Here is a 14,124-nt window from a genome sequence, read left to right on the forward strand (position 1 = left end):
GGTTTTGTCACGAGTTGACACCCTTTTGGCTGCAGTCTGTGAGGGCTTTGCTCTGGGAAAAGGGGAAAGTTATTGGCACACAGTGCTCCAGGGCAGTGAAACAGGGTGTGATTTCTGCACGTTCCTCCCTTCCTCATCCAGGTTCTTTTGTGTGGTCAACGTTGACGGGAAAACTGTGCTGTGGCTCTTAAGCATTAATGGGAAATGAGCTACCAAGCTTTTTTGCACCAGTTCCCACCAGTCTATGAGCAGAAAAGGAAGCAGAAATATTTAGGATATCCTTTTCGTTTCCCTGATGCTTGCTCAACAAGTGATAGGACAAGAGGAAATGGCCTCAAGTTGCACCAGGGAACGTTCAGGTTGGATATTAGAAAAAAATTCTTCCCAGAAAGGGTTGTGAAGCGTTGGAACAGGCTGCCTGGGGAAGTGGTGCAGTCACCATCACTGGAGGGGTTTAAAAGGCACATAGACAAGTTTCTTAGGGACATAGTTCAATGCTAGAGTTACGCTATGTTATGGTTGGACTCAATGATCTTGAGAGTCTCTTCCAACTGGAATGATTCTGTGATTCTATGATTCATTATGAATTGTTCTCATGGACTTGCATGGCATAAAGTACCAGAAACAGCAGACCCATAGAAAAAAAGCTAAAGGGAATTTGGGATCTCAGCATCAATCCAGAAAACCAGGCTGTGTGTTGTCCTCCTTTGAGTCATACAACAAACACTGGATTCGTCTCCACCAGAACACACTGAGCTGGGTTGGGCAAGTCCAGACAGGTACAGCCAATGAACATAGATACCAGCACAGGCTTCAGCAATTGTATCTATGGATTTGCATTTGAGATACCCACTTTCCTGAGCACCCTGTTTTGTACAGGAATTTAGACTGCAGCGATTTAGACTGCAGAGTAAACTGAGAATGCTGCTGCTGCTGCTGTGTTGTTTTAATACTCTCCTGCAATCTAAATGCAAACCCTGGACCATTTGGTCGTGGGTGTGCAGAATTACGGTGGGAATTGAGAAAGAGCAGGGATTTCACATGACATTTTCTCAGTGGACCTGTTGAACTCTCATCTGTTGCTGGCCACATCTCCAGCTTCTGTCTTAAATGTTGTTCACGGAGAACACAAACGACTGGCCAAGAAGGCTCTGGATAATGACAGGTTGCAGTAGGGAAGGGCCTGATTTATTGCTAAATAAAATATTATCATTTTGTTGCCACTATCCATAGAATTTCTAAGCTATCTTTTCCACAACACAAAAATTAACTCTTTGTTTTTCTTCTTTTTTTTTTTTTTTTAGTTGTACTAATGTTCAGCTCTGAGTGATTCCAGCCTTGCCTTAATATATTTTTTACCTCTGCACAGTCTTTTTCTGTTATTTCTACCTTGCTTTCCTTCCCTCATTATATACAAATAAGAGTTTCCTAAATGCAAATCCTGTAGAATTCAGAAAATGAGTAAATCCAGATTGCTTTCACAATCTTGGTTTGAAAAACTCGTGCTTATTCTAGTGCCTAAAAGTGAGCTGAGCTATTTTGAAAACCTGGGACCAATCAAGTAAAGCATTAAATGGATAAATACAAAAGCTATTTTTAAATATCCTAAATTTCAAATGTGCCACATTTCCTCCTAAAGAATATATTAAAAAAAACACTCAGTAAGAGAGACTTAGATCAAAGTGATGTCATATATGCAACAGCTAAATCTAACTAGTCCCTATGAATTTGTTTTTAAAGGGACAAACAATTAACCTGGGCCACCTGATGGCTTGAAGAGACAGGGAGGCATAATCCCTGCTTCTCTCTGCCATGGGCAGCACATCAGAATTTAGCTCCTGCCCTGATCTTGTGGGTCAATAACTGGATTTTGACAAAAGGGATGGAGATTCAGTTAGGAAGAATAAAGGAAAAAGAGCTTTACTCACTAGTTCATGGTGCCGTACCCCTTGGCTTTAGTAAATCCCACAGAAATGGCAACCACCAAGGCAGGGAGCCCTATGGAAATGAAACAAGAGAAAATTGGTCATTTAAGCATATGTGCATCTCTTCTCCCACTCAACCACATAATATACCCCATTCTTCCAAGTGTTATCCTAGCACCATCTGTTCTACCCTGGATCTTCTGCAGAGACTGAATTCAGGACCTTCAGAGCCAAAAGCACGGACCCTTATTACCTCTGCTAATGAAGTAAATGCCATCAGCTGTAATTAGCTCATATCCTGTTGTGGTCTCAGCAGTTGTGTAGGGACTGACAGTACATGCAGATGCATAAAATACATTTATTTTATTCTTAGGTGCACAGGCTGCCCAGGAATATATAAGGGCGTCTCCTGAAGATGGAATATTCAGCCAAAACCTAACACAAAAAAACTAGCAAGGAGGAGATTAAGGGCTATGTTTGCTCTTAAAATAAAGTATCATGAACAATCCAGGTTCAAATCTGACCCTAAGTGAGAGAGGAAAAGGAAAGGAAGCTGAATTCCCCATCATCCCAAACAGGTCCCTTAAGTGCTGGGTCATGATCTATATATCTCAATGCAATTGAGCATGTGCCTCTGAAAAATAATGGGAAAGAGCATTAGAACATCAGGTGTTTCTGTAAATCAGAATACTACTTCTCTTGACAGAGAACTGCTCTCTTTTTGTGTCCAAAAGTGGAATAAACTAAGAGAAACTAACTGCCCTTAAGAAGACAGACTTCGTTATGCATGTTGCAAAGGATGAGCAAGTTAGTCTGTGACTGGGACACCACAATGTACAAAGTACAATGTATCTTCAGAGGTGCCAGCATGGGATGTCATTTCAGGTGCATAAAGGGGCGGAAGTACGGCCTTGATCTTACTTTTAGAATTTTCCACAGAGTTAGGGTGAGGAGCATAAAGAAATCCTATTGGTTATTAGCCTAAAACTCTTAAATTCTGAAATTCTTGGGCCCTTGAACACCTAGACACAATCAGAACTAGCAAAAGACACTAAATCTTGCTAATAGTCTTCTGATCCTTCTTATCCCTGCCACAGTAAACTGCTCAAGGATCTACAGAGGAGATTGGGAACTTTTCTGGTTCACTAGCACCAACCCCGTTCTTCCCTTTCACTAAAGAAATGTCTGGATGTTGGCTGGTAACATCTGCTTCTTCAGCTAAAGAGGTCTCTGTGTGGCTTTTTATAGCCCTCCTTCCTTGTGACATGATGAATTAAGCTGTCTCAATGCTAAAGATGGGCAAATCCCATGAAGAATTAGCAGGATCAGTAGCCAGCCAGGATTAGTGTTTCTTGACAAGACCCTAATTCGTGTGTTGTAGAGGTCACAGCAGGTGGCTGCAGAAGATGCTGTAGATCGAAGCGTGTGTGTGCAGACACAGCATCCAAACTATAACCCTGGCAAGGTGGCCACTCAGCAATAAAAATCATTGCAAGATTGATTAATAGTGAGGGTCTGCAGCCAGCTGGGAGCTATAAGGCCAAATTGGATGGAATATACAGCATTTGAGATTTATCATAAGGAGAAATGTTTCTATTCCCATATAAAATTTCCAAGCACAGTTCACATCTGATCAGTACAAACCCAACAGGAAGTGGGTTTAAAAGATACACGTTTGGGGTTTGTTTGGTTTAATTTTTTTTTTTCCTTTTCTATTTTTTTTTTTTTTTTTAATTAATGTCATTTTTGTCACTTGTTTCTCTTGCTGAGCCTCCTTCACACCTCCTCTGGATATATCCGGGTTCCTGAATTCACGATGATGCCATCACTATGGCATCCCATGGCAAGCACACCAAGAAACCACATGTGGAAGGACTTTTACAGGAGTATAGTTTGATGCAACAGACCCTGTGAAAGAGGAAAAGTTGGCAAAGACTCTGCCAAAAATAGCAATTTGTTCCTTGCAAAATGTTTCTCTTAGACGTGATAATTATGCAGAAATACAGACTTGGGCTGTGAACTCGCTGGGTTACAGGGACTGGCTTGTACTGAGCCTGGCTAGGAGTCTCAGCTTGTACCGAAAATGGATCTGTACAAGCAACATTTACTGAAGGTGGTAGCTAGACCATGGTACCCTGTTTCCCCGAAAATAAGACAGGGCCTTACACAGTTTCTGTTGCAAAAGGTGCTTATTTTTTTACATGTATAGCTGCCTGAACGCTATTTAAATTAACTTTCTTAATGAACTGTAACTGGGGCTTATTTTTGGAGTATGACATGTATTTTGAGCATCCTCAAATATACTGAAAAATCATGCTAGGGCTTATTTTTGGGGTAGGCTTTTTGGCTAGCTAAGTCAAAGAGCATCCTAACAAGGGGTGCCGTACTCCTCTGTCTTGGGAGACCTGTTAATGGTCTAATCACAGTTAGATTTGATTAGATTGAAAATAAAAATATCAAAAATTTTAATCTACTTTTTGATTATTTGAAAGGAAGTTATTCCTAACTGTTCTGTTCCATATACTGTGTGTGTTTTGTATCTTTCTAGGCAGTTACTCATGCTATGTAGTCACTTGCAAGGTTTTTGGGGGCTTTCTGCAGAAAGTGAGTTTTACATTCACAATTCCAAAGAAATGCATTAGAAACCTGTTTTGAAGAGTTTTGTACTTCCAGGTCAAAGGAGAATCAGGTCGTGTATTCATCATATCCCACTAGAAAAGGTTGTTTGCTAATAATTACCAAGAGCCACAACTCTTATGAATAACTGACAACCCACTCAGAGCTTGAGATATAGCAGCATTAAAAATCCAGTTGTGGAATCTATAACATGGTTGTGAAAAGACTGACAAAATTATTTCTTCTTTAGTGGGGTTAAATATGATGACTGAATTGTTTCTAGGGAACAGTTTGTTTATCTGTCCTAAATAATAACAGAAAAAAGTATCTATTTGCTAGAAACTCTTTTCTGGAAAGGCAAAGTTACGTGCCCAAGAGGAGGAAAAAAAAAAAGGGAATAAATGTCACTTCTGATGAAAACCACTGTAGCTTCAATGAGCTACAGCTGACAGCAACTGAGAACTTGGCAAAGATGTCTAGAAAAAGGGCTTAGAGAAATGCTAATACGTGAAGGGGGAGAGGGGGAGAATGAGCCTATGACAAAGTAAATTGTGCTAATGATTTCAGATTATGCTCTTTAAAGCATATTTTCAGCTTCTTTCCTCTTAGAAGTACCATTAATCCCAGCTCTACAGCTAAAGTCTAGCAGGATGCTAAATATCAGAAATTCCCTTGCTGCTTTAGCAGGCAAGAGTGTTCTTCATTTCTTGTCCTAACCTATTCTAAATGGTTATTATGCATCATTTATCAGCCGGTGCATCCTAGCTCAGACATGACTACATTTTACTAACAGTGCAAATTATGCTTCTACACATGTAGGGTGTTTTTTCTTTTAATCTGTACAGACTACAAATGTGAATGTTGCTCATCCAAAATTCCTTTGGCTAACTCACCCATCTGTCCCAGCTTTTAAAAAACAGAAAAAAAATATCCCTTTTTATTACCTAGAAAAGCTATTAGTCTGTTGTGTTTGATATCCCTAATGTTCTTTGTGTCACAGAGTGTTTGTGTATTAACATATGCACAAACACACACAGGCACATGCAGCCTGTGCTTTGCACATATGCGACTACACTCCTGCTACACACAATCATTATAATTCAATAATACAATTTATCTTCTACTGTAAGCAAAAGCTAGGAGGGAAAACTTAAAGGGATGCAGGTGCTGGAATGAGGACGGCTCTTGATGTGCCAGAATAAATCACATCAGGGCGCTTCGTAAGCATCAGAAATATCTTGCCTGGGGTGAAATGCTAGACTTCAGTAGTAAAATGAGACACTAATACAGCTCAGACATACAACGCTTTCTCTCTCCCTTTCTCTTTTTTGCCTGCTTGCTTTTGCGCAACTTTTCGTTCAAACGCACGCGTGTTATTGCTTTGAAAGCCCAGGTTATGAATTTGTGTTTGTTTTCTACTACAGAATGCATCATTTAAGGCTAATAAATTAAACATACGGAAGAGGCAGAGGGAGAAAAATTAGCTACAAGCATCTGCACCAGTCTCATAGTTTATTTGTCTACAAAAGGCCCTGCTGCCATGGAGACAGGATTTCAGAGCTTGTTTCACTCCAGATTGCACGTGGAAGGAGATAGCAAGAGAGAGAAAACAGAAAGCCAGAAAGAGACACAAATCCAGGAGAAACCACCCCCAGCACACCCTTTAAAAACTCATCCCCTCTCAACTCCTCTATTTTGTGTGACCCTTGGGTGTACTGGGCAGCAGGCAGGACTTACAGCCCCCACTTATGTTATTTTTAACCATCTCAAACCTTCTTGACACCCTCAAAAGTGTTGCAAGCAACTTCTGACAAATCTTCTACAGAGCATCAGTCCCTCTTGTGGCCCCGTATCCTGGGGGGAGACACCGTTCCACCACCCACCCTGGGGAGATGCCCCACAGAGCCAGGATCCTCACCCCATCCGAGACACAAGAAGCGCTTGCGGATGATGCGGTTCCGTAACCGGCCCGTCACGGCCATGTAGGACTGCCAAGCCTCGGTCAGCACCCAGCAGAAAGAGGAGAGGAAGAAGAAGTGCAAGAAAGCCGCCACCAGCGTGCAAATCACCTGGAGAGAGGAGGGAAGGAGGACACATGAGAGGAGCAGCAGGCAGAGAGGAGAGCAGAAGGAGCAGGGAGATGCTTCCAAACCAGGCTCTGGAAGACAGGGTCATGGAGATCAGGAGATGAAAAGACATTCTAGGAGGGGGCAGTCCTCCCACAAGCTTCAACCTAGCAAAGGACCAAATAGTTTGCTTCAAATTTAAGTACTGCATGGAAATTGGCTTTTCTTAAGCATGAGCTCTAAAATAATCCTAAGATGTTAGGGCAAGTGGTGATGATTTTAAACTAAAGGAGTGGAGATTCAGGCTGGACATGAGGAAGACATTTTTACAATGAGGGTGGTGAAACCCTGGCCCAGGTTGCCCAGAGAGGTGGTGGATGCCCCATCCCTGGAGACATCCCAGGCCAGGCTGGACGGGGCTCTGAACAACCTGATCTGTGTGAAGACGTCCCTGCTCATGGTAAGGGTTGGACTGGATGAGCTTTCACTGTCCCTTCCAACCCAAACTATCCCATGATTCTATAGATTCTATAAGTCCACAGTTAACACTTTTGTTGAAGTCGTGAGCCCACATTCCATCCTGGTGTTTTCTTGGCTTCAGTAAGATATATTTTTTTTCCAAGTGATCAAAGTTATTGCCATGATCCTTTCAGGGAGGACGGAGGAGTTAGTAAGCCATGCACTAATCTGAGCTCAAAAGGTCTGCAAAGCAACATGTCGTTGGCAGCCGAGCCATAGAAATGTAATCAGAGGAAGGCAATTTAGACAGTGTCCCTGCCAGGGAAGGATCACTGAGGGAAAGAGTTAAGTGAAAGAGTTAAGCTGTGAGAGTCAGGTGAAAAAAAAAAAACACACAACAAAACCTACATTAGAAGGAATTTCATAATGGGGAGCTCTACTATTCGGTGGGGAAATCTCTCAAAGGAAATGTAGGAGCTAAGCCATTTAAAATTAAACTGAGGAAAGTACTAGCAAATGCATTATGAAGAACAATCTTGTAGTGCCAGGGAGATGGACTGGAAAGCTGACAAGCTCGTCTTTGTTTTTAACTCAGCAAGGCCAAATCTTTCACTGGTGCAAATTGGTGCCGCTCTGTTTAACTCTGCCAGAGCTGTGCTTAATTTCCACCATCTGCGAGCTGGAAACTGTGGATCAATTTACTCAAGAAGAAAATGATGGAAGGAAACTTCAGTGGCTCCTAAGGAGAAGGGAGAGAAAATGGACTTTAAAAGTGACTCAGGATAAAAAAAAAATGGCTTAAGGGATTCAGGGCAGCGGGATGGGGAGGTTTATAATGAAGAATTTCTCTGCTTTGAGCTATATTAGGAAACACGGACTTTGGGTTTACGGTCAATGATTCTTCCTTTTTTCATTCACCAGCATCTTTTAACACAGAGTTCTCACACACGGAGTGTCTTTTATCATGATTTTATCAGATTGCTCTCAATTCATACACTGGTACAAACCGATGTTATCAGATAATGTGAACAAAAGTAAGATCGTGTGTTCTCTGAGATGGAAACTGTCTTTTTTTTCCATATTTGTATTTGACACCAAAACTCTTGGTATTCTGCCTATAAATGGATTCTGGGTGACAGCTCAGTACAAATAACACAGTTCAATATGATAATTTCAAGTTATTTTCACATTTTAAAAGAACCTTAAAAAGACGGTCGGTATTCATCAGCTTACAGACCTACATAAAACAGTTGCAAATACAGGATGTTTTATGGAATGGATTTTAAGATACTGTTTTTTTAGAACTTATTTTTGGTTAACATCAGATATGACACTGTTTATTTTACTGTTTTAATTCTGTTCTGCACCAACATAGTTCTGCCCATTTCGGCAGCAGTTTGTAAAGGGGAGAAAAAAACTTTGCTTTCCAATTTTACACCAGCAAGATACCTTTTCCAGGTATTTTTTCTCAAACAGCTAGTTTTGATAGAAAGGGAAGGAGAAAAGAGGAGGGGAGCACAACAGAAATATGCACATCTCAGCTGGGCCAGTATAAACTCATTGCCTCAAAATTCCAGCTGTGAATTTGGCCAGTTGATGGGCAGGCATATATTTGCTTCTGCTACCTCTGCTCCAGGATTTTCCTTCCTTGTAAGGAAAAAAAACATCTCCAAGAAGGTCCAAGCACAGGGATATGCTGTCCCAAGCTGCTGCAGAAAGATCTAGCAGAGCTTGTCAGCCTGTCAAGGCCATTAGCCCTTGTTTTCCTTTAAGAGGAGAAATCTGTTTCCTTGCAGCACGTGGTCATGCCTTTGAGTACGGTCACTTCATGCAACATTCATTTCTTTTGTACCACGTTATTGCTGACTGTAATTTTTTTAGCCATTTCCCAGGCCTTTCATCTTCAAAAAGCTTAGGAAATCCAGGCGTGGAGTTTTGCCTTTGAGGTTCCACGGATGGAAATCAAGGGAGAATTTGGCATTTCCAGGGTAACTAATACTGTAGAAATTCTCCCAGAGTAACTGCAATTATAAATCAATCACCAACATTTTAAGGCGCTCCATTGTCAATAATTGAATGTGAATAAAATCCTAATTTACACCCCTTCGTCTCTTCTCTGTATAGTCTTCTTTCTCTGTTCCCTGGCAGACTGTTTACTAGATGGCTGAGCGGAAATCCAAGAATAACCTTTCTATTTATGGTTTTTCATGCATATGTATGTGCAAAGAGCTAATCTGCCTCATGCAATCACAGCCGGGAGCTTTGAATCCTTACTAACAGCTCTGACAGAGAACACACAGAGTGATGTGAGAAAACAGCACGAGGGAGAACTCGGGCTCACAACTCTGCTCTGAAAGGGGTGGGAGAGGGTGAAGACATCCACTTCCTGCCTTGGAGTGAAGAACAAACAAAGAGGAGGTCCATCCATGGTTTGCCATGTTGAGTCATTGCATAGATAAACTTCTTAAGGACATGATTTAGGTTAATGGATGGACTCAATGATCTTGAGGGTTTCTTCTAACCAAAATAATTCTATGGAAAGAAGCTCTTAGTACACATGTGGAGTTGCAGACAATACAATCAGGGAAAGTGAGACCTTATCTCACCTTTTCTCCACCTTTTTCCCTAAGAAAACCTTTTTGGACATGAAAAAAAGCTCTGCTTTGTGAAGATAATTTCTGAAGGGCACTTCTTTAATAGAAACAGAGCTGGATGGCTGTATCTCTCTGCACTTCTCTATACACATTTGATTCAAGTAGCTATAAAACTTTCCTTAAAACATAATGTAGCACTAACACAAACGTTAGAAATTAGTCTCTGTGATTCATTAAACATTGAGGCTTCTCTGCAGAAATGCTTCCAAAAGTGACAGCATGCTCTGGCTGCCAAAGTAGACACTTAAAAAAAACTGGCTGGTCACTAGTTGCTGTTAATTAAAAACTAAATTTTGACTTCCGATAGCAACTTTGGCAGCAGGAGTAATGGAGGACACTTCTTGCCTCGCTTTTGTGCACAGCAGAGTTAGGATGGTTGGAGCACTTGGGAAAATGTACAACAGGAAAATGCTAATGATGAGCAGTGATTTGTTATATGTCAGATGCCAATGGGGAAATTGAAAGTACTTTAGCTGGAGAAAAGTCATACAGGCAACACGCGCCTCTCCATCTGGGTCTCTAACATGTAAAGGCATGTACGTGTAATCAGTGCACATGTTATGTTATGTCTTGCCTTTATGGCTCAAGTCTCACTGTGATCTGCAGTGAGTTCCTCGCATTCCCCGGCTCTGCAGTGTGCACAGTGCATCTGACTGATCCTTTCTACCCTGAAAAAAGCTGATTTTTTGGGGGCTATGTTTGCTAACATCTGTCAAGTGCTTTAAGCTCAGAGTATAAAAGTTGCTGGAGAAATAAATGTAAAGCTAAGATGTTGGATTTTTTTTTTTTTTAATGCCTATTCTCAATCTGTCTTTCTTCGTAATTTTTGGAAAATAAAATAGTTAAAGCCTTGGAAATAACCATGTTTCTTCACTGTGCCATGTGCCAGCTACTCTAGGCAGATATTCAAAAATATCACATTGGTTTTAATCAAAGCCCTGAGGATGCTGACAAATTATCAAAGGGAGAGTGAGAGAGAAAATTGAAATCTGCCATTTAGTTGTGTCTTTGACATGTCGCTAATTAACAGATGGAGGAAAAATGAGGAAGCTTTGCCTGAATGGATCATTCCAGTGCTAAATCAGGGGAAAAAGCAAACAAACAAACAAAAGCCCCGCTGATCTCCTACCTTATTCCGGGTCTGGGTTTGTCCGATTAGGATGAGAGCGTTGGAGGAGATGATGGATAGGCAGAAGTTGATAAGAATGACAGAGCGCTCTGAGCGAATATACCTGCAGCAAGAGAAGAGGGGAAGGGAGATCCACCTTGTTACAACTTCATTAGGTTAATTCTGAAAAGCATCAACCAGGTGCAGGTTGCATTGGGCCAGGCTCTAAGGAGGCCATGGTAAGACAGTGCCCATTTTCTGCAGATCTTGTGTGTTAAGCAGACAAGAACAAGGGGAAAAGGGAGGGGGAGAGCTTGGGTGTAGTCCTCAGCCCACACATCTCTCCATCCTCCCCCATCAATGCTGGAGTTATGAGCATGAGTCAACAAACAAGGGGCCAGCCTGGTCCCTAGCCTGAGCTGCTCCTAAAACAGTAGAGTGCTGCAAGTCTTCTTCAGTTCTGCTTACTTGAAAAGGGGGCTTGAAAGGGAGCTTAAAAGAAAACATACAGGCAACACATGGAGAGAGTCCCAAATAAGAAGAGCCACAGGCATGCTGGCGATGAAAGCAGATTACGAACGCATGCACCTTCACAACAAAGTGTTTGTGATTCAGCATTCCCCTTTCTTTAACTTAAAAACCCATCCCAAAGTGAGAAGTATTTGTGGCGCTTTTTTTTTTTTTTTCCCTCTGACAGAGAGGTTTAACACTTCTCAAAACTAGGCCAAATACGTAACTGCAGCTGTGGGTCTGGGACATTAGGGATCTAAGTTAGGAAACTGTTGCCTTCAGCACCTTGCAGGAGAAGGCTATTTGTCATTTCTGATTTGCAAAGTGCAGCACAGCACCGACTTGCTGCTGAGGTATGTGCACGACAATTAATTCAAATGACTGGCTATGGAGGAAATTTTCTTTGAAGGCACTATTATGTACCTAATAAAATTAAAAGGGAATTGCAAAAGTGCACATCTTCAAGGATTGACTCAGGACCTGACCATACCAACACTCATACGTGTGAATAATCAAAATGATTCGGCAAGCACCTTGCTTGAATCCTAAGTGAGTACAGAGTAGATGCTGATGCTTATATAAGTTAGAAACATATCTATTAATCAGCCACATCATCCTTGAAGGCTGATGCAGTATTATTTCCTACATTCCAGCACATCAACTATTTATACTGGGAATTTGATTTCATTAACTAGTTTTAGCAGGCGTGATTTGGTCATGTTTTGGCTGCAGAATTTTGAGTTTCTTACTAGGTGGGCAGGACAAGTTTACTGCATTCTCTGTTATGCCCAGGGTGAATTTCTGCTTTAGACCTAGTGAACACTGCAAAACTTAGATTTTAACTTCCCTCTGAGTTTTATGTTCAGATAAACATCAACATCAAGGATATGCTTTCCTGGATACAAAAAGTCACTGAAGTTATTATGAGTCTGTTGAAAACCTGGTTAATATGTACTTATCCCTGAAACTTGCCCAACCTCATAACAGACTACAAAATTCAGACTTCCAGCCTGAACTGAGGTAGAAATGGGGTTGACTGCCTGAAAAAATGAGCCTTTGGTTCCTTTCATGGCCAATCTGATCCCAAATTTACCTGTGTAACAGGATTCAATACAATGCTATGGATCACCTGGGTCCTATTCCGTTTGTGGCTACCAAGGGTACTGAGACATCAATCTGTCTATGATTGTTTGAAGCAAAACATAAAGTCTCCAGACAGCAGCTTCTGGGGGATAGAAATGGAGATTTGGACTCTGTCCTGGTGGGAATAAGATGTAATAAATCTGTATAACACCATTACGATCCAACTGACATTGATGTGCACTTCGAAAGTCTCCTCACATCAAAAAAAGGTAAAAATTTAGTTGACCATAAGTATAGTCTGTATATGAATGTAAGGGAAGGTAATCCAGCTGTCTTCAGAGTTTTTACCCCCTTAAACAAGCCTCTCCTTTCTCCACATTTCCCTTGATGCATCCTGTTCCCTAGACCCCTGAACCTCTGAAGAATGAGACAGGGATTGACAACATGCGGAATCACAGAATCAGAATAATTTCAGTTGAGGAAAAACTTCTTGAGTTCCCAGTCCAATATTCTGCCTAAAAAAAAGGGCTAATTTCAAAGTCAGATCAAGTTTCTCATGGTCTTGTCCAATCAAGTTTTGAAAATCAACAAGAACAGAAAAGTCACCACCTCTCCCTGGTGACTTGTCACAGCACTTAACCATTCTCATGGTCAAGGATTATTTTCCCTTACATCCAGCTGGATTTTCTTCTGCTGCATCTGGTGCCTCTAGGTCTTTCCCTGTATAACTCTGAAAATATTTTGACTCCTCCAACCGAATCAAGCCTTGTTCTCTTTACCTCCTTTTACATCATATTACCCAGCTCCCTAAGTATCCGTTGGTCTTGCTGTGACATGCTGACATACCTACAGAAACCCTTCTTGATGCCTTTCACATCCCCTACCAGTTTCAGATCCAGCTGAAGTCTGACCTTCCTAATTTAATCCTACAATGTTTCCATAGTCATCCTTGGTAGCCTGACCTGGCTACCAAACATTTCCTTGTTATGGTTCAGCTCAATCTAAGTTTCCACGTTATGCTAAGACACTCTCCTGCCATGCTTGCTTTTTTTTCCTTCCATTTCCTCTTCCACAGCGCAGGATGCTCCACAGAAAGAAATCACCATTCCTATCCAGACCCTCTGGCCAAAGAAGTCAAGAACTCAAATCAAAGAGGAAAAAAAAGCACAGAACTTGATGGATTTTGCTAGAGGAGAGATCTCCAGCAAAGGCAGAGCTACTCCAGGGTGCTACACTTTAGCTGATACATGGACTCTGACTACTTATCAAAATATGCTGTACTCAGTCACCAAAGAAGGGGAAAACTCACTGCAAATTTAGGGAACTTCTGCTCTGGCCTGGACCCTCCAGGATGTGGGGAAGCCCTGTGCAAACTGGGACAGATGGAAAAGGTGGGAAAACCCCACAGTCTGTCTCTCTGTCCCCATTATGCTCCTTTCCTCTCTGCAAACACTGAGTCACTCTTGCTTTCTCACTGTGCACACACACATCCTTCTCCACACAGTCACTTACTCATCCCTGTTACCTCCCACCAGGGCCACGGAGTGCATCAGCATTTCTAGTGAAAACCGAGCTCCTGGGTTTAAAGCAAGTGTTAAAAGCCCCTTGAGAGCTCATCGACAAGCACTAAATCAATCCTCAGGCTTCGATGGGCAGGGAGCGAGAAAAGCTCACACTCATATCTTTCAGCAATATTGCATTCA

The 14,124-nt window shown here is 41.6% G+C and overlaps 1 protein-coding gene across 1 annotated transcript in view; it reads right to left on the reverse strand.

The window, feature by feature from the left end:
• ADGRB1 (adhesion G protein-coupled receptor B1) overlaps nt 1-14,124 on the reverse strand; it is a gene marked incomplete at both ends in the record, with an annotated part of 208,435 nt that overhangs the window by 49,254 nt on the left and 145,057 nt on the right. The window contains 3 exons of the mRNA XM_082044888.1: nt 1,929-1,998; nt 6,460-6,610; nt 10,850-10,952. Of these exons, the coding sequence (XP_081901014.1) occupies nt 1,929-1,998; nt 6,460-6,610; nt 10,850-10,952 (324 nt within the window). The remainder of the gene's footprint in view (nt 1-1,928; nt 1,999-6,459; nt 6,611-10,849; nt 10,953-14,124) is intronic.

This window comes from Streptopelia decaocto, assembly GCF_964273445.1.
Source record: "Streptopelia decaocto genome assembly, chromosome: 2".
NCBI lineage: Eukaryota > Metazoa > Chordata > Aves > Columbiformes > Columbidae > Streptopelia > Streptopelia decaocto.